Consider the following 27,934-nt stretch of genomic DNA (forward strand, 5'->3'; position numbering starts at 1 on the left):
GGGAGTTCTTACAGAGTCTGCTAGGGTTGTTAGATTTTATTTCATGGCCAACCTCGGGGACCTCAGATATTTATTCTGCTTCAGGGAGAGAAGTCCATTGCTGACTCCTGACCAGACAGAGGAGGATATAGGCACAGGGAGTACAGGCAGGTTACTGTAGGTGTGAAGAAAACAAGGTGCTCCGCTGATGACTGTACCTTGGTCTTTGGCCAAATTCAAACTGAAAAGGAAAGAAGACTTCATGAAATTCGGCATCTGGTATTTTCCAGCTTCACTTCTCATTATTCAAACACATTTGAGGCTGAACATACCTTAAAGCACTAAGTTTGACATTTTTAGAAACGGAGAGATTTATACCAAATGTCATAACATCATTTTTCACATTCATTGGGTTTTATATTATGATTAAACTGTTTTTGTTTATTATTTTGTTGTAGTTATGCTTTCCTGCTTCTGATTTAATCTTGCCTTACCATATACATATGTCTGTTTTTGTTCAGTACTTTGTTTTTAAAGTGGTATATAAATGAAATAAACCTGAACTATCGAGTGAATATGAAGCTACAGAGAGCAGCTGGTTAGCGCAGCTTAGCATGAAGACAAGACTTCGTACCTAACATCTATATATGGAAGCAAATAAGCACCTTTCCCACATGTCAAACTATTCCTTTTATGTACACCTGCTCATTTTTCTCGTTCTCTGTTGTTTCTCTGCAGTGTGTTGGGTCCAGCGTTGACTTTCAGGCTCGGCCCCAACCCCAAAAATGTGTCCACGGCAGATCTGGTTCAAGTTGCGGGTAAGGCCAAGTTCATATTTTTTTTCTTCTATCGCCTCTATCACACAATAATCCTGTTGACAACCTTCATTGCGATTCATCTCATTTTCACTCGCCAGACCACTCCGTCACCGTCTGTGCTTCAGTAAATGAGAACACAGATTAGTCTCTCCAGATACAGTAGATAGACTGGTGTTCATCTTGTTCAGACAAACCCCTGTCCCAAAGAAGATTATCAACAGTGTGCAATGACAGATGACCATCAATTACTGAGATGATGAGTCTAGTGTGCACGCTCCTCCCGTTTACACACACACACACACTCACATGCAGTGTACAGGATACTTTATTTGGTCTTCTATTATGTCCAACAGCCTGACAGGTTGAAACAGGTCTGCACCAGCCAATCACTTAGAGTGTAACCTCCTCTGTGTGTGTGTATGTATGCACTTGTTTGATGTAGACTGATGGAGAGCTGTCACCAACAGAAAGGAGGGTTGTCAGTATGCACTGCCTCCGCTCCCCTGTTCATTGTCTGCACTCCGATCTGCCCGGCTGCTGGTGTGTGTGTGTGTGTGTGTGTGGGTGAGATGTGTGTTAGATGTGTGTGTCGATGTCCTTGCTTTGGTCGGAAATGACTTTGAGAAGCCCAGCAATACTCCCAACAGTCAATATCATCCAATATCACCCCACTGGAATCAACATGGTGGTGTTGTTATTGGCTGAAATGTGTTGCTGCTCCAGTTTTTCAGCGCGGCGACATTTTTTGGCACCAACTCGTTTCCTATCAGGGACGTGCTGGATGATGGCTGATGATACAGATTTACCGCAAGAAAGGCTGGGCCGCGGGTTGAGCTTTGGTTCAGTGGTTCAGAGTGTGAGGTTTTGTACGTGTGTGCTTGTTGGATTACAGTGTGTGTCTGTCGCCCCACTTTTGCAACGTTTGTTTAACAAAAATGATCAAATGAGCAAATATTACAGGCGCTGTAGGTTCACTTCTTCTCCTACTGTATCATATCATCCTGTATTTTCCATCCCTTTTCTACTCCTTCATCTCCTTTTTTTACCTCCTATCTTGTGTGACTGACTTTGATGAGGTGGCGTGTGGCGAGAGCTAATGACAGGCATGAGCACGGCTGAAATGTCAGACCAAATGTTAAGTCAACATGATCATCAGCCTGACCCATGTTGATGAATTATGAATACAGCCCACCTGAATAGTGATTTGTAGAAGGCGACCGAAGCCGATTATCAAACCACTTATGGTTCGGATGCATCGCCGTCGTCGTTCAATCCCAGCTGACTCTGAAATGTATTAAAAACGTAAAAAATGGCGCCTGGAGATAGCGGAGTGGTTAAATCCTCAGTCTTTGGAGCTACATGTGTGCCTCCACTGACCTTAGATCAAATCCCGCTTGGGCTTTATCTTCTGCACCCCCTCCTACCTTGCTCCAACCCTTTTATTTCCACCACAGTGTGAAGTGTAATTCCCACTGTCCTCCTGATATTAAAAACGCGTGTCAAATGTGATGTGAATGCAGAAACTCTCCTTTTCTAGCTATGTTACAACTCCAAATATGCATGCATGACATTGAATTCAGTACAACATGCATAGCAGTTTCAAAGTGGTTACCAGATTGTGCAGTAGCAGCATGGTTTAAGGAGTCTGAAAATCAAACTGACACCCACATGCAGTGGCCACCTGGGTAATCCTGGCTGACCATTGCCTCATGTGTGACTGTGCATAAATGACACGGCCTCTTAATGAACTCATCAAAACCCCTGCTGGATTCTGTGCTCAACCTGCTGCTGAGAGCCGGCACAGCAGGTTTTATAGCAGTCATTAAACTAGAAAACCTAAAAGTTTAGATTGCTGGAGAAGATTCATCATACATATGCTTCTTTATAGCTGATTAATAACCAAGTAAGTCGTAATTCAGCGAATGTATTTATAGCAGCTGTAGGAGTAGATGTCATGAAGCAACCCAGCATCTTAAAGATCAAATTTAGTCTGATTTGTTTTAAGATATAACCAAAATGACGACCTTTCGCTAACCTTAACCAAACTCCATCCAATTGATTAAATCAGAGACATTATAGAGGAGACAAACCACTCAAAGCATTTTGAATAGAAAAGCCCGTAACGCCAGAGATGGCGGTTGTGTGACACATATCCCACCCCTTCCCCCCAAAAACCAATCACGGACTTATTCGCAGCCGAACCGGAAAAGATATCAGCCAATCGCAGTGGCTTAAACCTAAAACAGACTGCACCAGCACGGTTTAAAAATGTTCAAGTGTTCAAATATCTTTTAGGGATGGGCATTTCAAGCCAAATTGTCCTGTTGACTGATTGTTTTAGCGCTGCTTAGGATGTTGTATATTTCTTGTTTGAGCTGCAACTAGCTATCCGTCACAAGTTCTGAGTTCAACTGTCTGTCTTGTTTTGTCCGACCAAGAGCCCAAAACCTGAAAAGATATCAGATTATTTGAAATCTGGAAAAGCAGCATATCTTCACATTTGAGAAGCTTGAGGCTGCAGATGTTTTTCATGTATGCTATCAAAAATGTACTGGATTTATTTCCCTGTTTGAAATCTACTTGTGATATTGTATTGCTGTAAATGTCTTTTGTCAGTTTTCAAATCTTATTGGACTGTATATGTACTTGCACATACTGTAGATTTTGATGCAACAGTATATATATTAAACCTTAACCGTTACCATGACTGTACTCTGCAGCGTCTGGAGGAGGTTAACATGCCTCTGCTACATTCTGCTGTCCATCTATCTGCCCATCACTTCTATTTGATGTGTTCAATAGACAAAGAATAGACAAAGAGACTCGGTTGAAAGGCATGGACAGTATAGAGGAGATTTGATAACTCATTGAAAAGCATCTTTTGGGCAGCAGGTTCTTAGCGGCTGTGTGGTGAAAGGCCTGCTGGGAGGTCTGACTGTATTAGTGGAGGTAGAGGCTCTTGTGTTCTGCTCAACTGGAAAACCGCAGGACAAAGACCCGCACTGCCTAATCCCTGCTCGGCTGCAAAACAAAAGAGAAAGCTGCTGCTTTATCAAAACTACAAGGCATTCTGTGTGTCCGTGTTTGTGTGCGCGTGTGCGGATGTGTGCATGTTTGTGTGTGTGATTTTTTTGTTTTTTTTCTCTCTCTCTCTCTCTCTTTTTTTTTGCAGCTGTGTTCATGCTGTGCCAAGAAAATGATTTATTCAATATTTGATGAAGTGGCAGCCAAGCTGTTAAAACCAATGTTGAAATGTGTTGTTTAGAACTCTCCTTTTTTGCCTTCTTGCTTGCGCTCAATCTCTCGACGTGATTTCTAAACATGTAAATCACCTTCAGTTGGGGGAAATTGGATCTGCCAGAGTTGCTTTTGCTCACTGTAAAGCAACATTTTGTAGCTGATGATGGATTTGATCCACTCCCTGTTTTGCCTCTTGCATGTTTGTGCACTTCACAGCGAGTAGGTGGATTCATGTGTAGGAAGGGTGTTTTTGCTTGTGAAGTGTCTATAATTATGTCCCGTCGGTATTTTTTTAATTGATGATATAGATACGTTTTAATCGATCATCCTCCAGATCGTGTTCCACCACTTTTATGATAATTACGCTTGATTTTCCAGCTTCCTAATGACACTTTTGGTTGTTATACCATGTAATTTAATTGCTCAGCAGGTTCTGTGAGTGTTTGATATGAAAATTGATACCTGGTGACTCGACTGTCTACCAACTGTGGTCAAGGATGACCAGGCCAAACGCCATGGTGAGCGAGTGTATATGTGTGTGTTAAGAGAGGGTAGTAGGTGGTGGGTGGGAGCTGGGTGAGGACACTCCTATTGTCTTGGCTGTCACGGCTGGGCGACCCCGGAGCCCCTCGGAGGCCCCAAAGGCCCCAGAGGCCAGGCTACAGCAATGAGTCCGCGGGCCCCCAGGCCGTGAGAACCCCGGCCCTGGTCAATGAGCGCTGGGAGCCTGGGGACCCTGGGAGCAACTGGCTGGGCCATCTGGACCAGAGAGCAGAGACCCTGACACACGGCTGTCACCCGAGGGAGACACGCAGAGATGTGGACGTAGACAATGTCTGCCCCCATGTTCCTGCCTCTGCTTCTGTCTATCTCCCTGTCTCACACGCACACGCACACACACACACACACACACACACACACACACACACACACGTAAGTGACAGCCGAAAAGAGATCTAAGGAGAGTGTGAAGGAAAAGGCTGGTGAGAAAATTCCTGTGTATTTTTTGGGGAAAGAAAGTAGGAAGGTTTCCATCTAAAGTTGCATGAAGTCGAACCAAATTTATAGAAAATCCTCAAAGCAAAATGTGAATTGATGTGCGTTTCCATCCACTACTGGAATATAAGGACTTGGGTGCATCAAGATTAACAGTCGGTGGCACAAATTTTCCAGTTGGGTTATGTTATCCAGCTAGCCATGGCCTCTCCTGTCTGCTTATACCACTTTGTGAGGCGATAGTCTGATACCGCCAGTAGTTTCAGCTGAGATGTAAAAGTGGCAAGTCCAATATTAAGTCCAAAAAGTCAGCTTAATTGCCTTATTATCATAAAAACACGCTTCATTCAAACTCGACAAACAAAAATAAAACTCACCAAAACAGTCTCGGTTTGTCTTTCCAAATCACTTCTGGTTCAGTCGAAATAAATACTCAAATCACAGAGTAAGAAGTCAAAATATTCCAGCTCTACACACCAGTTTTGTCCACATTTGATGCCTGATTCTCTCTCGCTTCTCTGCCCCTTCACGCCTCTCCTGTCCGGGCCTGCTGTATCATCTCGTCCCTGGAGTCATAGTCCTGATCGGAATAGGAACGCCGTAAATCGCCTCTGTACAATATCCCCTGTCTTCAAACAGGTATCTGTCAGTCTCAGAGACTGTGTTCAGTCCCAGTGTGATGTCCAGCAGTGTTCACTGGGAGGCTGGTTGACCGAGTCCTTATCCTAGATTGTAGTGCCAGCAGTGACTTGTCAGCTAATAGGGCCATTTAGCTTCACTAGCTACAACTATTTGCTATAGCCAAAGATGGCTACAGCAAAGGGGCTACCTTCAAATTCTGGCCATTTCTTACAAATTATACCTTTAAACCATTGCAGAAGAAAATGAAATGCATGATGGAAATATATATGTATTGTTTGAGGATGGTTCCCGTGATCTCCTCATAGCTCCACAAAAATCTGCTGCAATTTTTCATCTCCTCAGTGCAGCAGAAGCTTCAGCGGACATTTATGTCACATGCTTCATGTACATCATGACTTATTCACCAAGTCGGTTTCCGTTTCATCCATGCATAGACTTTTCAATGTCAGCCGAGCATAAAAACGTTTTCTTTTTAAAAATTTCCGGTGTTTCCACTCATGTTTTTTTCATCCTCAAATTGAGAATTTGCATAAAAACAGATGGCTGGAATCGCACTTAATGAGAAGTTTGCCTGAGAGCCAAGAGGAGAGACTTTTGTGGGCAGATGTGAAGAGTACTCCGCCCACACTGTGTCTATCGTTTTGTTCTAAAAACATAAGAGAGCCGGCCTAAATATAACTGGGTTCCTCTTCTATCTTACTCCATTTGTCTCTGTCTGTCTGCCTGAGTCTGTCTCTCTGTCTGTCTGCTCTCTCTTCTCTGTGGGAAGGCCTGGTACTCTCTCTGATCTGCTTGCAGCCACACACAAACACACACTCCCTCTCTCTCTCAGACACACACACCCATGCAGACAACTCTAAAGTGAAAACACGGTAGCTGTGGCTGCATAATGGTGCTAGCTACCATTTGAGTGGTGAGTGATAGTCTTTTCCAGCTGAGCAGATTAGCATAGATCTCCCACGCAGACAGAGTTGACCTTCACTCTGGCAAACACTTGTCAAAATGCCAACGATAATTACCTGCTCTCTTCGCAAACAGCACAATGGTTTATCCACCTGCATCTCAGGCGTGGAGGACGTATCTGTTGTGCTATGGCCGCCTGTTTTCGGACATATACTGTTTGTAAAGCTAATATAAGCCGCTGGGATTCCTATGTGACACAGGTTTTTCGTCTTGATATTGTAATATTTACCATTCGGAAGTCAGCAAGCCGCCAGAGGCTGAAGAAATAAGTGTGAATTAAATTTTCTGGATGTTGCCACCGCTTTCAATATGCTCATGTCCGGACACAGCGTTCACACGGCTGAAATGAAATTAGTTTTGTCAGCGTTGGTTGAGACGATCAGGAAACATGTCAAGAAAACCTGTTTTCGGAGCTCTGTGTCGGATGCCTGATCGTCTGTGTGTTCGTGCCTTAACATCTGTATCAATGAGCGTAGAGGTCAGAAAACAACCCGACTCCTCTCCCTCTCTTCTTTCCACCCTCTTCCTCCTTCTTTTTCCCCCCTTCTCTCTCCCTGGGCACTCTCCTCCTCATCACTGACTGCCCTCTCTGGTTGAGTGCTCGAATGTGCTCAGTTCGGTGATCAAAGTCTTCCCCAGTCTCTTCTCCTCCGTCGCCCCTGGCTCTGTGCGTGTGTGTGAGAAAGTGTGAGAAAGTGTGTGTGTGTCATCCAGCTACAAGCCCAGCTCTCAGTCGTCTAAACCGTCAGTCTCACTATCTTCTTTCAGTCTCTGTAGTACCCTGCCAGGCTCCCTTGCATCATCTTCCCGTCTGCTAGAGGGCACACACACACACACACACACACACACACACACACACTCACACACACACACACAAGCGATGATTCTTATTCGATATGACACATCTCACTTTTTTGTCTTCCTTAACATTTATGCATTGTTGATCTCAGAAACCTTCCGCTGTCTGTTGCAATAGGTAAACTGCAATTTATTCACTCCACACATGCATGCATTTGTGTGTGTGTGTGTGTGTGTGTGTGTTTGATTGCTGCAGGATGCTAGATAACCAGAGTTGTGTGACTCACAGTAAACCGCTAAACGTTTTGCCTTGTTTTGGTGGAAACTTTTTGTCTCCACCCGGGTGTCAGATGTCTTTTTAATTCCAAGGTCATCCAAATTCTTTATCCTGTGTTATTTTTGTTTTTTTTTCTCTTCTTGTGCCTCCAGGATGAGAAAATATCTCAAATTGTCAAAGGCAGCCATTAAAAATGTTCGAACAGGGCGTTCTGGCTCCTGGAAATCAGTCTGAAACATCCATTTTCTAGTGAGCTTTCATCAGCGACTGTGGAAACGTTTGCTATTGTGTTGAGGAGGCAAGAATGTTCCGCCCAATGAATTGGGCTGTGTCTTACACTCCCCTTTATCCTGTTTATCCTGTTTATCCTTCTCAGTCGTGCTCTTTTCCGTTCTCCATGCTCTCCTGCACTTAGTTATTCCTCTCTCCTTTCCTTCAGTATTATCCCTGCACCTCGGTGTAGGGTCAGGGCTGCACTGCTCCTGTAAACATATTTACTGTGTCAACACTGCTGTTGCGAAGCAGCTGAAGACAGTAACAGGTGCCTGTCAACAGCCGGCCAGATCTCTAGTGCATTAAAGGATCTTTGCTGTAGACGAGGATTAGTGTCGCCTGGCATTGTTTGTTTGCTAATTCCATCTCCAAGGTATTTGTGGAAAATAGGCATGAATAATTGAAAGCGATTTCTAGTGGACGAAACGAAGCTATCAGCGAATGGAGGGGAGATTAATGAGTAGGGGGTGAAACGCAACGCAAATTGGAACAACGGAGCAACCTTTCTCAGACACCCGGAGAGACCCCGAGTTCGTAAACAAAAATTGAATATGCATTGTTTCTTTGGAGGAAAGACAAAAAGCACTGAAATGAAAAAGACATGGATTAAGAAAGGAATGCGGCAATATGTTTAAATGTGAAGTGTGTCAAAGCATCATGTTGTGGTATTATGGTCCTTTCTCAATTTATCAATACTGAGCATTTTTCAGATTGAATCAACAGATTGTTTTGATAAAAATCCAACTTTCCGAAAATGTTATGAATACATTTGTACTGACGTCTAAACCCATAAGTAACACTTTGCATCTGTAAGTGTTTGTGCTTCTTCTTGAAGGGGAATGACTGAAGATTTTGATTTTACTTTGAGCTTTTCAACAACTGTGGCACCATCACAACATTATCAGTCCATATACACCTGTGCAGACCACACAATCACTGGATAAGGGCTATTTTTTCTGCCACCATAGTAATAAAAATGTAATTTTGTGCTTTTTCCTCTTATCCATTTGGGCAATTCTTTAAATCCAGACTGAAGACTATTTTTTTTTTTTATTATCTGCTATTAGTTTTCAATTCAGAAGCAAAATCTCCATCTCAACAGGCAACAGCAACAGCCTCGGAGCTAGCTGATGGCAAGTAACCTCAACCCGTAGCATGGTTGCTAACGAGCCTGAACAAGCTAGCAGCTGTTATCTTTTCTTTTTCAGGGAATTTAGCTATTTTAATGCCACGACTCGCCTCCCCATGTGCAAAACAAGTCCCCCCAAACAGCATTTGCAGGAGCACTGTTGCTGCAACCTTGATTTAGCACCGCCCAAGATGATTGGTTTAAAGAAATACAAACAAGCCAGATAATTTTTCCCCTATACCAGACATTGGTGCAGTCAGACTGTGGAGATGGGGCTGGCTATTTAGCCTTAAGCACCACTGTGGCTAAGTACAGCCACACAGAGCTGCCGGCATATGATTTTCTTTGATTGTTGCGTCAATACGATGAAGTCTCTTGATTTGTCAGGTATCAGGCATTTATATGACTGGAGTGGTCCTATTTCTCAGTTGATTTTCACAAAAATGTACGATGCCACACAAACTAAAAATTGCATTACATAAATTACATACACTGTGTTGTATTCATATGAAAACATTAACACAAGCATTATGTTTCTCCACTTTTTCTCTAGATATTGCCTTTTTTGGAAGACAATATTCGACCCAGGAGTTTCTCTGAAGATTTGCAGTCACACTGAGTGTACATAAAAACTAATGAATATGTTATCTGTTTATTTGTTCGGTACAAAAAGCTCCAGTTTCATTGTATGACTCCATATTTTGATAATTGATCATCTCTGGAATTGAGCCAGAGTGTTGATGGCGCGATTTTTATCTGACCGAGGACTTTTACCATGATCTAATTTCCAGCTGAGCTGCGCAGGGCGGCTGGCAACAACACATTTTCTCACACATGGTGGTGAACTTAATAACACGATGGCTCACTAGCTTTGTGTTTTATGAACTGACAAAACGGCACATTTTGCCACAACGTCGTAATGATGATTGGCTGCCTCTGAGACAGTCACACATCAGAGTCTATCTCTGTGTATCTAAACTGAACATGCTGAAATAAAATGACAGATTTATTCATATTTCTGTCAACAAAGACCAGGAAATTTAGAGTTTTTTACTTTCAAAATATTTCCCCGAGCCGAGTGTCTGCAGCCACCTTTGACATCTGTATGTTTTGGCACGAGCTGTGTGACCACAGAGAGGGTGAATACTTGTTTAAGTGCAGAGTTCAGCAGAAAATCCAACCTCCTGTTTGGTTCTGCCACCACCAGTACTCGCTTATCCCCCTCTCCCTCCACCCCTTATCTCTATATTCCCCCCATCCCTTCATCCTCTATGCCTGTACCCACAGTGAACGCTACTCCAAGCGAGAGGCCGTGTGCTGATGGCCCTCATGTCGAGAACAGCAGGTACTTGTGCATCATGTTTGTTGAATGCACAGTGGTTTGTGCACTCAATGGGTGCTACTTTATGAGGCAGCAGATACAAACAGCTATGTAAATGAGCTTCTTCCCATTTCCTGCTATGAGTCATAATTCAATAAAAGAAAACTTTCCCATTAAAATACTGAAAATCTGTGAGCGTTTCTGCCTGATAGAGAAGTTTAGTTGTCGGCTTTATGCTCCTGTTTATCTCAGAATTACATCTTTTTTTCCAAAGTAGTAACAAGCAACTAGAGCATATTACTTTTTGCTGCTCCACATTATTATTTCTTACCTCACAAACTTTTCAAAACTGAACGTCTGTTTCATGAAATAAGACAAAGTAAGTAGAATGAGGAGGTTTGTTCCTTGATTTAATGAATTTCTTGAAACTGATGCAGTTTTCTCGCCCCTGAAGCAGAAATTTGCTTTGCAATAATATCTTAGACAGGTGCGACATTATATCTTACTCTTAAAGATGTCTCCTCTATCTACTGTGGCATGGGTTATACCTTCTTTGTAACAAACGCGACTGCTAAATAAAAAAATATGTAAAAATATAAGCTTGTCTCACCATTAAAGGATAGATTAGTATTATTACTAGCATTATTAGTCGTTATCTACTCACCCCCATGTCGATGGAAAGTCAGGTGAAGTTTCATTGTCCACAAAAAAATTCTGGATCGTCACAGAAAAACAGTGTTGTAGCATCTACTAAAGAACTGAAGAAGACTTGTTTTAAATCGTAAAAACAACCTTGAAAAACATTAAATGGTTTGGCGTAATCCAAGTCTCCAGAAGCAACAAGATCCCAAATTGATTTCAAGATGTCATTTACACCCTCGACACGCGGTCGAACTCGTGCACCCACTTCAGACGAGGTGTGCGCTAACACTTTTAGCTGAGCAGCTACAGTAAAGATTTCAGCTAAAAAAGTGGTGTATCATTTTGAGATGTTAGGGCTTCCAGAGATTTTGTTTTCACCGGACAAGCTGTATGTAGCCAGAAACGCTGTTCTGCTGTGAAACTCCAGAAATGTTTTGTGGACTACGAAACTTCACCTGACTTTTCATCAGCATGAGGGTGAATTTTAATTTTTGGGTGAACATTAAGAACACTGGAGATGTACTGTAGTCATTTTGTTTGACCGGACAGAAACATTTTGCTGTCTTTATTATCAATTAATTGGCTGATTGTTCTCTCAACTAATCTATTCATTTCTTCTTAATTAGTAAAAAAAAATACAATCCTAATCTCCTAAAGATGAAGGTAATTTAATGTTTTAACTCTAGAACAAGAGATTTAACTTGTTATTAGATAATACAAAGAGAAGCAGCAAACCCTGAGAAGCTGGAGTAAGGAAATCTAACTTTTTGTTTTGCTTAAAAGAGAAACTCAGAAGATGAGTTGATTATCACAATACTTCAGATTATTTTCTAAAAATCTGTCTGACTTAAACTAGTTTGGACCCTCTCAGTCTTCTCTAAACCAGCTGTGAAACATTCAAAACTGAATCAAGAGTGACTCCACAGCTGCAAAAACTCTCTATATTAATGTTGGGGATATATACGGAGGAGATATATATTGTTTTTGTTGAATGTGGCTGTTAATGGACTAACAGAACTGCATCAAAGAGGTGGCAGATGACACTTAAAGTGCTTGAAGCCACAGAGGGTTGTTACAGTACAAAAAACAAAGAGATATAGCCATACATTTGTAGCCTCTCCAGGTGTGTGTGTGTGTGTGTGTGTGTTAATGTTTCTACAGTATCTCCCTGTCGGAGCTCATGAGCATGTGTTTGTATGTGTGTGTGTGTGTGTGTGTTTTTTCTCTTAATGGTACATCCGCACTAAATTGGCCCCTGAATGCGGCTCGCTCTGTCAGTGGTTTTGTGAGCTACAAGTGTAGAAAAACAAAGAGAGCCACGGAGCTTCAAAGCGAGTAGGTGACATTTCGGGCTTTCCATCTTCAAAGCACTATTTGCTTTTGTAGTTCCTCTTTGAGAATAATTATATTTTTTTTTTCTAAGGGATTACAGCTGTCTGAAAACATACTGTAGAGTCTGAGGGCCACTTCCTAACATTTGCACAATGAGGCGTCTGTTTTTTTATGAAACATATTTACTCCACTATTATTTACAATTATGTATCACTTAACGCAACTTTTTAACACAGCGTATTGTACGCTATATGACGGTGTTTCTCCTTATTGGCGGTGAATTGATCGTTGACCCGACGGAGCCACCCGGTGAGTGTCTCCAGATGGGGGAAGACGTGAAATTCACCCTGTCCCCTCATTTTCATTCACCTCTCTTCCTCTTGTCTCTTTCTTCCATCCTCCTCATCCAAGTGCCTCTCTATAATTCATGTCCAGGTGCAGCACCAGCTTTCTTTGGCGCGGGGCTTGAAAGGGAAAAAAAAAAAAGACAGATGTTCAATTTTCACTTCCTTTGTGCATCTCTCTATATCTGTTTGTGTGCTCGTGGACCACTCTTGCCCCCTTTTACCTGTAATACAGATTGCGGTGCCGCCGTAGTTCAGCACAAGTAGTAATTAAGCCGCGACTAACCGCTGTTTCCTCTTCATGTGGACTTAGATGTTATGGTTTGCTTGTTGTCGCCTCTAACTTAAACATGAAACGGTCCATAACTGACTTAAAAAAATAGTAAATACCGTCCAATCCTGCTGTCTTTTTTCTCATGAAGTTGGCTGAAATGAGCTCAAACGGCCGCCGTGCGAAGCGTGAACGTCGCCAAGACATGCCCCCGGCACAGCTGTATTTACACGCAGCTTCTGTGCATCTTGTCATACAAAACGCATGAACCCCCCACTGACTGCAAAGCTGCTGGAGTGCCTGAACTCTGCAGGTGGATATCTATAATGCAAAGTGACATGTACAGCATAATGCACAGCTGTGGCCTGGAGAGATCCTGGGCTGAGATGTATAAAGTGTTTCATAGCTGTCTTTACATTTTTGAGGTGAGATATGCTGAATGTTTGTTTATCATAAATAAGGGCTGGGTGATGTACTTATATTGTGTTGTTAACGTGACATGAGCCTAGAGATGTTGGATATCATTATATATTGTGATGTGTGATAAGTGTTGTCTTTTCCAGGTTTTAAAGGCTGCATTACTGTTTTTCTTTCTGAACCAGACCCACTTTATGAAAAAGTACCAATAGTCATCCCTACAATATTGTTGTAGAATAGATATCGAGGTATTTGGTAAAAAAATATCTTGATTTCATTTTGTTGCCGAGTCCTAACGTATATATTTATATTTTGAAATCTTGTATTGCGATAGATATCAAGGTATCATTTTAAAGCCATATCTCACAGTCCTATCATAAATGTATATTTTTTCTCCCCCAGTTGTTAAAGTTTAGTGAAACTGAAAAACTACTTGTGTGTGTGTCTTCAGAAAGATAGAGAGCAGACTGTACAGTATCAGTCTGCTCTCTATCTTTCTGAAGACACACACAACATACAAAAGATGCTGCTGTAGACTTCAGAGTAAATGTCGCTATGTGGCCAACTCAGCCACAAAATGAGCATGAGTTAACTGGAGTTGTGTAAATGGAGGCGATGGTTGTTGTATCAGCAAGTTCAGTTCTAAAAAACTTCTTATCGAGACATTAATGATGTCATTTAAATTCTTATTATTTGAAAATGTCAGCTAGTAATTCAGCTAATGACGCTGGTGTTCATTATCCCTTCATACAGAGGTTTTAAATGCTTCAGTCGCACCGCAGTTGTTCGCAAATATCTGCCCAATAAATTATTGGCCTGATATTAGGAAATGTATATTAACAGCTATATAAAGGTATCAGTAAAGTTCCTGCAGATAAATTAAGCTGATTAAAAGAAGCCAAATTGCTTTCATGGACTTCAGACAGATTTCTGGCTGTAAATGGTAACTTGTATAAAGTTGAGGTTAGGGAAAGATTGCAGTAATGGCAAGTAAACTCAGGGTTATCTTTCCGATTTGGCCTCACTACATAAAATAATTATATTTCAATGTGATCTTGTACAGGATTTTCCACTATAATTTTACTGTTCACATGTTTTTTTCCCATTGTACAAGTGAGATGAGTGAACACGCCTCGAGGAGTTCACAGCACCTTTAAAAAGAAATCATTAGCAGCGGCTGCGGTGTAGGTTTTCACACCTCTACACATTTTGTTTTGGGGGACCAGGCACAAATACCGTGTTTATATTTTGCTGCAAATGTTATGACAACTTTCACTGTGCTAAATGGATTGAACGTGTTATTTTTCAGGGGCACCATGTCCACAAAGACATGTTTTTTTTCTTTTTTTACATAATGAGGAAACCTTCAGCAAAACCTTGAATTTAAGATTCACCTCGTTGTCAATTCAAATCTTAAGAAACAGGGAAAAATCATTCAATCGCTCTGGATGTACGAGCCATGCTGCGATTTTGTCTATGTGCATGTATCTTTATGTTCGTACTGTACAAGCGTGTCTGTGTGTGTCTTTGAGTACCACGGGGATGCATTTCAAAATAGGTCGTCGCTAATCCCCCTTAAAAATGAACATTCCCCCTCCACGCACCCATCTGAAAGAGAGAGAAAGTGTAGATGGAAGAAGAAAAAGAAAAGACAATGAATTATGGATAAGTTTTAAGAAGGATATTGCTCCCTGGCCTCCTCACTGTTTTTCATTTCTTTCCTCCTCCCTGTCCTCCCCGTCTCTCTTTCTCTGTGTCCTCTGCCTCCTCTTAAATCGATATGGGCTGACTGTCATGGGTCAGTGGCCTGTATGCATCAGGCTGGACTGCAACAGAGGAGCGCTGTGTCTCCCAGGGCTCTCTGTAGAGGTGATAACTCCTTCTTATCTCAAACCTCTCTTTAAGGGACACCAGCTTTCAATTTAACTCCAATATCCACCTCAGATTGACTTGGGATGACACAAAGGAAAGGAATATATATATATATATATATATATGATCACCGTTTATCTTGGAAGAAAGTGAGCATTCCTAAATACCTGCAGCTATATCTTTGCATAGACTGAGAGGATGAAAGTACATTAGGCTTGAAGATACCGTGGATTATTTTGGATAAAGTCTTCAATAAAAAGATGTATTTTTAATGACCGTTTGCCAAACCCTGCCCCGCTTATGTTGCTGTTCATAGTGAATGCCTGTCAAGCTTTTTGTTCTTGCAGACAAGCGTTACATAATACAGTTTACAAAAATAATGGCGGTCATTTCAATGGTGTCCTTGGTATGAGACAGAGGTAGACAAAAGCAGGCTTCTCATTCTTGATTGCGTCAGTTGAAATAACTGTCACTAGCAGGTTTTGTCAGCTGTAGCTACCTAAGTAGTTGAGCTAATGTTGGTTGAAAACGCTGCCTACAGCTGACTTTTTAAGGACTGAGTTTGACAGGGGGATCTTGAGAGCATATGGACTGAAATGCTCCTTGGCCTTGGAAATAACGCTCAGTTACTAGCCTACTGTGGGTACTAAGCTAGTTAGCTGGACATTCAAACATTTGAGCTTATGTTGCAGACAAACAATTAATCCCTTCTTTACTCTTTTTACTCTTTTTGTTATTTGGAGAGGATTGAAAACATCATCCACTGCCAAAGCTAACTGTCGCAAGCAGAGTTTTTTTTAATATAGCTACTTAACTGATTAAACTGATGTTAGATCATAAGTCGGTTCAAAGTGCTGCCCCCAGTTCACTTGTTTTATAATGTGAATCCTAGACAAAGGTTCTCAAATATACACTGTTTTAGCTATAACAATCAAGTGTGACTTGCCTAAGAGGAGAAATAACATGAGCTTAAACTCCAATATAAGCATATGTACTGACTTCTAAGCAGTAAAGACATACTAGACATTAGATGTGCTAACTGTGAGAGGGCTTTTTTAGAATAATATGTAAGTGCACAAAATGTAAAATGAAATTGGCTTCAGAAGTAACGTTCAGTTACAACTGTAGGTACTAAGCTCGTTAACCAGACATGCTAACGTTCGCTGCCTTTGTTAGAACAAACAAACAAAAATGTTGAATCCATTCCTCACACTTTTGTTCTTGTATCTTTGCTTTTGAAGAGGATTTAAAAAAAGAATCCACCATCCAAGCTCATTATATACCGTGTATTGCTTTTACTTCAGCTCCATGCGCACGGCGTCAACATGCAGAAAAATCCTCAGCTTGACAAAAATATGAACAATTGTATTCTTATTTCAAATCAGACCACAGTTTGTGTGCATCACAGCGGTGTGTGTGTCTAGCCACAGGCATCCTCACACTCCAAGTCCAATTACCTGTGTTAAGGCCACATCTGAGACGGGGGATTACAGCATATTATTCTAGCACAAACAACAGTCTCTCTGCCCACCAACCTGCAGGCAGCCAGACACAGGCAGCCGAGAAAGGTGTGAGAGGTGTTACATTAGCACCTGGATGTGTGAACAGCAGACTAGTGACCTTTTACCGGTGACTGATACACTACCTGGAAAACTTGTTCGCCTTCAGTGGCTTCCTCCTCTGTCCTCAACTCTTTTCGATATCTTTCCGCCCATACCGCTCACTCTTTGTCTGATGTTCTGGCTTTTTTTCTTATTTATTTAAATCGAGCTTTTATTTCATCCTTCATTCTCACTGCTGTATCTATTGAAGCACTCTCCACAGAACCATAGCCTGTCTCAATTTTTCTCTCATTTTTTGACAGTTGATACTTTTTACCAGAGGATGTTAGTCAAGATGTCACCTCTTTCTCTTGACTTGTTGTCACCACTTGAAATCTTCTTTGAAAGTGACTGTGATGCAAAATACTCTATTAAACCTCCTCAAGGCGCCTCCTGTTCCCCAGAAAGGCCCTGAAAATACATCCCCCGCACAGAGGCAGCTTCACTAAGAGCAATCTGTCACAATTCGCAAGCCATAATTTCATATCCTTATTGGATTTTTGTCTTGCCTTCTTCCTTGTAACATGTAGCAGCCAGCATGCCTGTACAAATCGTTGTGCCTGAACATCCGTGAGACACACAACTCTCTTCAAGTCACCTGCCAGGGGCTCTAATTAGACTGATAAGCAGTGCAACTGGAATCAGCTCTTCCTGGTAATCAGCCCCACGGAGCCCAGACAGACGGCTAAATGAGGAGGAGATGAGCCATGCAGCCCAACAGGTGTCCTTAAAAAGACAGGGAGGTGTGCTTATCCAGTCTTGTCTTTCTCCTCTCTAACTACTTGACTTCAATCTCAGGAGAGTTTGAAACATATAGAGAGGGTTCTGCAGTTTTTTAGGAAATTAACGCTGAAGAAACCAGTACGTCGGCACTTCTGTGGTGTATAGATTTAATCATCACGCTGTGACTCTGAATCGCTGCCTCACTTTTAAAAGGAATTGTTTGAGAAACTCTGCAGCGAGATGATTGATTCAGAGTGGGTAGGCTCGTACAATGGCAAACACACAAGTCAAACTGTGTATTTTGATTTTTCCAACTGCATCCTGAATACATTTCTCGCTTTTCTCTTTGCAGTCGCAGCTGCTCGGCTTTAGACGTATAATAATGATTATCACATTTTGTCCTGAAGCGAAGTAGTAATAAAAAAAAAAAAGAGCACAGTGACACATCAGGCAGACTGAATACAAAATGATATCAGAACTAATAAAATCTCAGAAGGGAAATGTCATATTTGTCATTTTGACACCTGCGCAAGACTGTTGTGTTACACTTTCATTTTACACCCACCACTCCCAGCTGTACACAGCAAAGCAAAAATGGCGAGATTAACACTGCGATCTGAGGAGCAGCCAGGGCGGTTCACAGAGAAGGAGAGACAGGGAACGTAGCTCGAGGTTACTTTATCCACTCTCCGAGGAAAGATGTGCTCTGTGCTAACATCTGTAGACATGGTTAGAGGGATTGACTTAAAGGCCGCTGACAGAAAATGCATACACTCTGACATTAACCTCCTCCAGCTGAAAGTGTTTGAGTACCTCGGTGACAAAAAGATTCACGTAAATGTAATCTAGACGCTCGGATGGTGCATTAGCTGCAAGTTGGTGGTGGAAATTGTTTGAAAAGGGACAAAAGAGAAGCTTTGTTTTCAAAGCATCTTTCAGGTGTTTTTTTATACTGCTGTTTTGATTAATTTATACCACATTAGCCGCTCAGCACGCTGTAGGTCTGATTTAGGATCCATTTTGGATTGTGTTAGAAAATGGTGGCATCTTTTACTGTCTATCCAATTAGAGTACAGGCCTTTATCTTGAAACAAACGGAAACATATCCTTAAACCAGCTCGTCAGATGTGAAGATTTGCTGCTTATCTTTGTCTTACATGGTAGTAAACTGAATATCTTTTGGTTTTGGTATGAAAGTCGGACAAAACAGGCAGCTGAGAGACATCAACTTCAAATTTGTAATGGCATTTATCACTAGTTTTGTCATTTGAGAAAATGACTGGCAGATTAATAGACAATGAAAGCATTATTGTTATTATTATTACCCCTAAAGGAAAGAAAACAGAAGGGTTTTTTTAGACCCTGACTAGTTGGCGCAGATGTTGATATTGGGAGTAAAAAATTCCGATATGGATTGGCCAATAAACAAACATTTTCTGCAATGATCCCTCAAATCTGATTATCAAGCACATGTGACAAAGATATGTAACAAACGCAGGATATTTTAAGGTATAACAATACACTTTATTGTCTAAAATGACACCTGTGCACTGAAACGTCACTTGTATTTTGATAACTATACATTGCTACAAGCATATTTTTCTACATTAAAAAATAAGGTTTTATGTCGGCGCATATCAGATATATGATATAATCGTTGGTTGTGTTTGTGGTTCACAACTGAAAATGGTTGTTGAGCAGCTGTGAAGCCCATCGCAGTAACATCAGCTTTATTGAATAAAGCTAAAACCCTGTTTGGTTAAATAGCTGGAGATCGTGTTATGGTGGATTCACTACGGTAACCATTTAATGTGTCATGGTGGTACTGTAATTGTCTTCGGGCACAAGCTCAAATCTGTGTCCTTGCTTGGACAAACACACTGCATGTGTAGATATTCTCTGTTATCTATAGATTGTTTGATGATAGATCGTGTTTTCTGATCAAATCCACTTGATTACCGTCAGAGACCAGCCTACCACCCCCACCCCAGCTTACTCCTCCCCTGTCTCTCATCCTCTCCCTCATCTTCCCGACTTGAGTGATGGCGTTTGTGATTCCTAATGACAGTCGGAACAAATCTACGGTAATGAGGTCACATTGGGTTCGTTTTTTCCTTTCTCTCAAATCACCCTTCACAGCTCCGCACAGTCAACCTGTTCCTGAGACTCAGACGGGGTCCTGTATCCCAGCTCCAGTGAACCAGCAGGAAACAGATCAATTCCTTCCTCGAGAGGACCTCCTTGCAGCCAAAATGGACACCCTGTCCTTTTGAGCATGTGTGTTTTTTCCAATATCCAAGACTTTATTATCTTTTGACTCACTGGAGCTCATATCCTGGCCTCATGTTAATGCCACCTGCTATGTTTCCAAACTCAGCCTTATGACATCCTTAGCATATTTATTGATTTATTTAGCTTTTTCTTCTGTGTGTATTTGCAGACCTCTTTAGCAGTCTCATCTATGATAATGCATTTATCTATAACAGAAGAGGTATGTTGTGTGTGTGTGCATGCTTGCATGAGCACTCACATCCACATAATGATGTGTGTTTCTCCTGGCTTGAGCAGGATGTCTGCACCAACACATCATTACGATTCGTTCGAGCCATTAGCTTGTGGAGAGCGAATTGTGGATGAAAAGCACAACCAGGCGTATGCAGCCATATGTGTGTGTGTGTGTGTGTGTGTGTGTGTGTGTGTGTGTGTGTGTCTTTGAATATGTACAGTATGTGTACTTGTGGGTGTGCAGTGTGCCCCCCTGTGCGTCAGTGTGCATACTCGGTATGTGTGTGCTCAGTGATGTGGTTAGTAATGTGGAGACCTGCAGGAGACGGTCCGTGGAGAGAGCCTGCAGGATAATTGCTGCCACAGTGACAGGTAGGGCTGCCTCTGTCAGAGTTCCCTCAGTGGGGAAGCAGTGTGAGTGTGTGTGCAGCTCTGTGTGTCAGCTTCACCATTTCCTCCTCCTGTAAGCTTTTCCCCAGTAGGCTTCCTTCAGACGGTGGCAGACTTCCAGATGTTTTCATCTTGTATCACACACACACATATATCCAGGGACAGAAATGAAGCATCTTTTACAGACATTTTTAAATTGTTTGGATATACATTTTTACCTGAGGAAAGACCTCTGTGTAATGTTTTTCATCATATCTTCATGTATCATGTACTGTAGCATCCCTCACTGAGGACATTTCATTTACAAAGTGGACTCGGCTTGGAAGGCTTGTGTTATTGGAAAAGGTAATTTAAAGACCCAGCAGCTTGGGATGTAAATCACCAGTTTCAAGATTCGATATTATATTAATTCTGCAATATTTGATGATATCACTGCCTGTCTGCTACGATACTATTTTGATTCAGTTCGATCGTTAATCATTAAAAGAGACAAATAATGCTCATTTTCAGGTTCATAACTTTTTTGGGTTACTACTAGAATAGGTTTACATGTTTAAGTGCTCAAAATAAAAAACATCCGCTTTCTCATACTGTCCAGTGCTGCAGCTCTGTATACCCCCTCTGTCTTTGAGCTCCTGTCTCTTTAAGGCCCTTCCTCCCAAATACCCAGTCTGCTCTGATTGGTCAGCTCACACACGCCTGAGCCAGCACCACTAACAACAACAGAGCAGCTGTCCTATATAAATTCTTATGTGCCAAAAAAACCACTAGGCATAAATTATGCAAATGTGTGACATGATGACATAGTGTGATGTCACAGAATCAAAGGCGCGACTACTGACGAGGTGTTTCAGGAGCAGTTTTTTCTGTGGGAGAGAGGAGCTTCTGTTGGTGCTGACTTTGACCTTTTTAACTTTCAAGATCTTTTACATTCAAAAGAACCTATATAACACACTGAAGGGAAGGAAAAAACAAAAAAAGCATAATAGGTCTCTTTCAAATCGATCCGGATCCATGGATCATTTATAGACACCATACTAGCAGCATGGCTCTGCAGCATGCTGGACTGTTGATGACCATGATTTGTTTCAGATGTGCATACATCAATCTTCAAACCTATCCGCTCTTTTTGAGTGATTGTCACATGTAATTCACATCACACATGTCACACATCTGCAGATTGTCATCTCTGAAAGGGAGCGTAAGCGATGTAAACGTGTCCCGGTGAGAATGCGGAGCGACATCCGTGGGGTTTCTCCCACATCTGGAGATGCCTGCCATCCAAGTCATTTGCCGGTGCTGCTTCTGTTCCCCCGATCTCCTGCAGTCCGTGAAGAATTGGTGTCAGCACCTATCAAAGGCAAAATGCCTATTCTACACAGAGTGTCAGAGCAGCCACAATCTATTAATCAACCAGGCGGCAAAGAAACAGATATTATGTGTGTGTGTGTGTGTCTGTCTGTTCGTGTGTGTGAGCTTTTGTTTGTGTGTGTCTGCACATGTGCAGCACAGCCTCATCCAGGTGTATTGTTCAGCCATCTTTGAAAGGGGCCTCTAATAAGGGAGGATGCAATTATAAATGTGTCATGTGGGTTCTGTTTGAAAGAGGAAGGGGCCTGTAATGTGTTGGAAACCAAAGGCCGCGGCAGGGTCTGAAGCAGACACAAGGCGCGTGCTGATTGCACGACTACAGCCATTACAGGAGCTGAAACCAGGCAGCATCTCCTCTCCTCTACTTCTACTGTCTTGTCTTTTGATATCGTCTATAATGAGTCAACCAGAAAACAGGTTCTGGCATCTTAAAGGAAACATTCTGCTTTAGTGAAAAGAGAATTCAGAGTTCATTGTATTCAGTTAGAAATAGAAGGTTTTTTTTGGTGTGTTGATTTAGGCTGAATAACAGCAGTTGGTTTGTTTGGGAGCTCTGTTGGCTTATCCACAGGAAACGATCGATCAGGGTGAATAAACAGTGAGCCAGCCAGGACCCCCCTGCTGTTAACAGCATGGCCCGACCATGTGACAGACATGGTGGTATATGATTGGCACTGCTGATTGGACATTAATCCTGATGATGTCATCGTTATCATCATGTTGGGCACATGGAGAAGAAAAGATGTTTCTATTCAGCTGAATTATTTGGCTGATTGTAACTCCATATTCACTTTATTGGGATACATTTTAAAGGTTATTTAAATAATGTCTAGTTATATTAGATTTCTAGATTATGATATTGTAAGTGACCAGTATTAAAGGAGACATATTATGCTCATTGTCAGGTTCATATAAAACGTTCCTGTCTCTTTAAAGCCCCCCGTCTCCTCTGATTGGGCCACTCACACACGCCTGAGCCAGCCCCGCTAACAACAACAGAGAAGCTGTGCTAAATCAATTCTTATGTGCCAAACTAGCCGCTCGGCAGAAATTATACAAATGTGTGACATGGTGACTTAGTACGATGTCAGAAAGTCACAGAATTAAAGGCGGGTCTACTGACGAGGCGTTTCAGGAGCAGTGTTTTCTGTGGGAGAGAGGAGCTTCTGCTGGTGCGGACTTCGACCTTTTTAACTTTCAAGATCTTTTACATGCACAAGAACAAATATAAAACACCGAAAAAGCCAACCAAGGCTGAAATGATCACACGATCAATAGGAACATGTCATCTTTAAATGATTAAAAATGCTATATATAATCAGATCAATCAACAAAGTAAATAATTAGTTAATTGCAGATGTTTTTAATACACTTCCTTTGATTTGGTATTTAATTTTGCCACGATGTTAATGAGTTAATCATATCTTGATTAGATATCAACACATGGTGAATGTTATAATATCTTGTTTTTCTACCTTTGCACTCCTCCGGCTCATCCTCCACCCTGTCCCTCTGTTTCATTTGTAGTTGTTTTCTCAGAGGTGCAGCACTTTGATTTGGTGTCTTGATTTGTATAAGCCAGGAGGAGCTGAATAACAATTGATACGCATGAACTAGAAGAGAAAGAGGAAAGAAAGAGGTCCGTGGGATTTTCTGGCTGACAGTGTGGGCTCAGATAGTAGTATATATCGAGTTATTTCCTGTGTGTTTGTCCTCACGGTAAAACAGCCGTACTCATGTGAAAGCCATTTTATATTAGTGTGTTTGTGCCTCCTGCAGAATATCCTTTCTGGTTAGAAGATGAACAAATAAGCCTTATAAAAGCGACAACAATATCTGCCGACTGATTTACATTTTGATACGCATCAGTGTGCAGAAGTCAGATGTAAAGGGGTCACATACACGTTCTATATATCACACATGTAATGAATAGCAGCTCGGAAGTCAGCGCTGCGCTTCTTCATACTCCCGAGCTACGAAAGGAATATTGTTTTTGTTTCCCGCCTTGGATTTTGACTGAAAAATGGGTTGCCGTGCATCTTATCTGTCAAGGGGATCAGGTGCATCTCCCTCTCTTTTCCTCCCCTCCTCCTCCTCCTCCCCCTCTCTCCACTCTGATAGGTAGAGACAGCCATCATATGTGCAAGGGGAAAGTGATGGGCGGAATGGCAGCTTTAATATCGGAGCGATTGCCTGCTGATAAGGCTAACGGCTGTGGAGAGGCGTGAGCGTCAGCCCTCCTCCGCAATAAACACTTTCATTTTGTTTGGTCGGAGTGACGGATGGAGAGATGGAAGTGGTGAATAGACGACCTGAGGAGCAGGGGGAGGGAGGGGGGAGATAGATGGAATGGATGTGGATGTTATTCAATATTAACAGATCAATCAGAGGGTGGTGAAATATGCATTTTGTCAACTATATACCCCCATTTGGCCATAGAGGCAACATTACGATCATGTGACAGCGCTGGCTGCTGTGCCGTGTTGAAATACAAAATACTTACAGCCAACAGTCGGTGATTTGTCTCCCGATGCTGAATTTATATTGCTTCTAACAATAACAACCCTGTCGTATATCAGAAAAATGAATATATATATTCATGACTTTAAGCTCTGATGACTTCATGATAATCATTTCTGAATTGCTATTAGAATCTATGATGAGGAGTGCACAATTGCTTCAGTTTGCAGCATATGGCGGAGAAAAGCAACATTTTAATCAAATTATATCTCGCCACAAGATAATTTGTGTTGAGAGCATATGCTACAGAGCAATTTAAAGGTCACATAAAATCAAGCTTAAATGTGTGCTTTCGCTGAATTTTCATCCATTAGCGATCTCGTCTGAGATGTTTTGAGTCATTCTTTAGATTGATGATTGAAATGGCCTTTTCCTCTCCTTCAACAAGTCCTTGATGAGTTTTTGAAGTGTTCTTCCTGTTTACCTGTCTGAATATTTGGATGTCTGACAGAGACACATTCCTTAATGCATTTCTGATACTTGATAAGACAAGCGTTGTTTTAAAAGTGAAAAATGTCCTTTCATCACAGGCACAGTTCCAGCTCATTTAAGAGGTTTTTCTTTTTTTTCCTGGAATAAATGTTTGATGTATTAAGCAGCATTGCAGTGCAATGGACCGGCTTTACATTTCTAATTTAAGGTCATAACTTGTTAAATTTTAGTCCTGCTTGATTGGGAGATACCTGTGGTTACTGGTTGATTACAGCAACCTTACAAAAAAAACAACTGAAGAGCAACTGGTGTATCTGTTTACAGTGACAAACTTGCGTTGATTTAATGAAGAATAAAGAAAAATAAAGTACAACCACAATCTGATTTTAGGCTTTTTTTCCACCCAACAGCAGGACAAAGTAAAGTTCAAAGTCACTGTGGCTGCTTCGTCTCCTCCTTTGCAAAGAAACCTATTCTATATATGGGCAACTACGAAATGTAAAATCATTGAATGGCTATTGGTGAAAACATTATGACCATAAATGTGATCAAAAACTACAAAAAAAAAAATGTAATACTATATTATAGAGCTGAACAGCCACTGTCTCTTACAGGGTGATTGCTGGGATTTTACTGATATAAGACCTTTAATTATATTGTTTTTAATTGAAGATGGACCAGGTCCAATTGTCGTTGCATTGTACACAAGCGACGCTGCTGTCCAGCTTAAGGCATTTATTCAAAAAACTAGTAATCACCCACTTTCACTGAATTTATATTGAATAGTCCCAGGCAATTATCTATTTTATTCTCTCCAATAAAGCTGGTATGCGTGTATGTAATTTCAATTGAAAGCACATGAAAATGGAGCACATTTTAACACACATGAAAAAGCCCTTTCACTGTGCTTTTTTTTTTTGCCTGCCGAACATGAGATGATATGGCTCAATATGACTCGGAAACCGCAAAGATCAAATGAGCAGCAGGGATCAGATCTCAATATTAGAGATCAGACTAGATAGACTCAGACAATGCCTATTAAAATGGCTGGAGGAGGCTCTCTGAAATGAGACCTGACATCTCTTTTCCACAGTCTGTCAGGAGTATTTGGTGGCTAATTTGAAGCTTACAAAACCTGTGTGTGTCTGTGAGGAAAAGAGAAAGAGAGTGAGCTCCAAAGGGAGGTTAATATAAGGGGTGACCAGAGAGAGATGCTGTAGGCTGTTATCTGTACAGTCTGTGACAGAACAAGCAATCCATTGGCTGGATTCTCTCTTCAGCCCCAGATCCTTCCAGTTACCGGCTAATGAGCTCGGCAAGTACGTTGTATTTACATTTAAAGTGGCTGTTGTGGGACTGTCCTTTCCCTCCGGTTGATTGGAGAGTCCTCAGCTTTGATTCACGAGTAAATGCTGACCTTCAGGCTTCTTTGGTTTCACCATAAGACGGTTAATGTCAGCTTGTCAGTCAAACCCCGAGCTGCAGCCGCTGTGACGTGCGCGTGTGTTGATTCCAGGCTAATCTTTCGTAGTTTGACTCATGATGTGTTGCGACCCCAGAGGGTTCCTCATTAGGACCAAAATGTTGTGTGACCTTTTAGCAGCTTCGCCTCCGCCCACCACCTACGACCTCACCCAGCTGGGCCCAATTACCTCGCTCATTACCCCCCTCCTAAATAGCACCAAGACCATGCAGGTACTGTAGCTATCTATGGAGAGGCAATATGTCTGACTGAATACAGGGGTGGCGACATGAAATGAGAGTGAGTTGAGATGTTCCAGTTGAAGACTTTTCTCCTCTCACTAATAGCCGGAGATTTTCTTTTTTTCATCCCCTTGTCTTCGTCTTTTGTGTGGCACTCCAATTTAGAGACTTTGAATGTATATTTGACCTTTCCAGCCCTCTCGCCGCCTCCTTTATCCTCCTTTCAGCCATCCTTCAAAAAAAAAACCCTGGCTGACACCTAAAATATAAGATGTCCCCTTCGCTGCCATGTTGATGAGATGATAGGATGATCAATGTTTGCAGGATCCTTAATAACCAGAAAGAGAAAAGGGGAGAGAGGAAGAGCGAGGGAGATGGATGATTATCCTAAAAGTAGCGTGCTTAATTAGATGGAATGCTGCATACATTGTGGACTGAGTGGAATCATTGGGATAGATTAAAATACTAATTAAACAGGCCCTTGCCGAATTTGGAGTGTGAGGTGGGGTTCAGCTCTTCAGGGTCATTTGCATAGCCTTCATCTGGGGAAATGGGATTTAAAGGACCTGCTCTCTTTCTCTTTCTCTCTCTTCAACTCTCACTTTTTTCCTTTTCCCCATTACCAATCACATTCACATGCTAACAAACTCAATTAAAATTATGCTCCATTTTTTGTGCCACTCTATAATTTGGCATAATCTATTAAGGCCCCTTTGATTTTGTTTTTCAATATAAATGTCTCCATCAAAGTGAGGAAGGGGTGTTAAGCGCAGGAGGGGAAAAAAGTCGGCGAAATGTGTGATCTTGAACGATGGATATTTAACGTTGCCTCACTTTGGTTTGATTTGCATGAGAATATGTTTCGTGAACAAAGCTTTGGAAATAGCATGCCATATTTGATTAGATCAGTAGATCTGAGGATCAAACTCGTGTGGTGTATTAATTACTGCAAGAACAAAGGCAGGAGCTTATTTTGTGCTGTGAATCTACAAGCACTTCATCTGCTTTCTGGCAATCTTAAGTAGGTCTGACTCAATGTGTGTGGAGGATAATGGTCAAGTCTTCTGGGCATTTTATATTTTTAACCATGGCATTGTAATATGGATGGCAATAGCACAACTTTTCATCCAGACTGAAATATCTCAACAACTATTTAATTAACGTGACATTTTCTATAGGTGGTCCTCAGAGGCTGAAGCCGAATGAATTACCTGACTTTTGCACCATGAGGTTTTGCATCAAATATGTCAACATTTATTGGATGGATTGCTTTTAAACTTGGTACAGACGTTCATTTCCCATTGCAACTTTTCATTTAGCGCCATTATCAGGTAACAGGCACATGTACCTGCAAAAGCAATGACATTCCCATTT

At 41.6% G+C, this 27,934-nt stretch overlaps 1 protein-coding gene across 1 annotated transcript in view; it reads left to right on the forward strand.

The window, feature by feature from the left end:
- The window catches only part of ptprn2 (protein tyrosine phosphatase receptor type N2), a 130,294-nt gene that overhangs the window by 45,984 nt on the left and 56,376 nt on the right, over positions 1-27,934 (forward strand). The window contains exon 10 of the mRNA XM_073488589.1: positions 718-797. Within this exon, the coding sequence (XP_073344690.1) occupies positions 718-797 (80 nt within the window). The remainder of the gene's footprint in view (positions 1-717; positions 798-27,934) is intronic.

The sequence above is a fragment of the Pagrus major genome, chromosome 19 (genome assembly GCF_040436345.1).
Source record: "Pagrus major chromosome 19, Pma_NU_1.0".
In the NCBI taxonomy this organism is placed as follows: domain Eukaryota; kingdom Metazoa; phylum Chordata; class Actinopteri; order Spariformes; family Sparidae; genus Pagrus; species Pagrus major.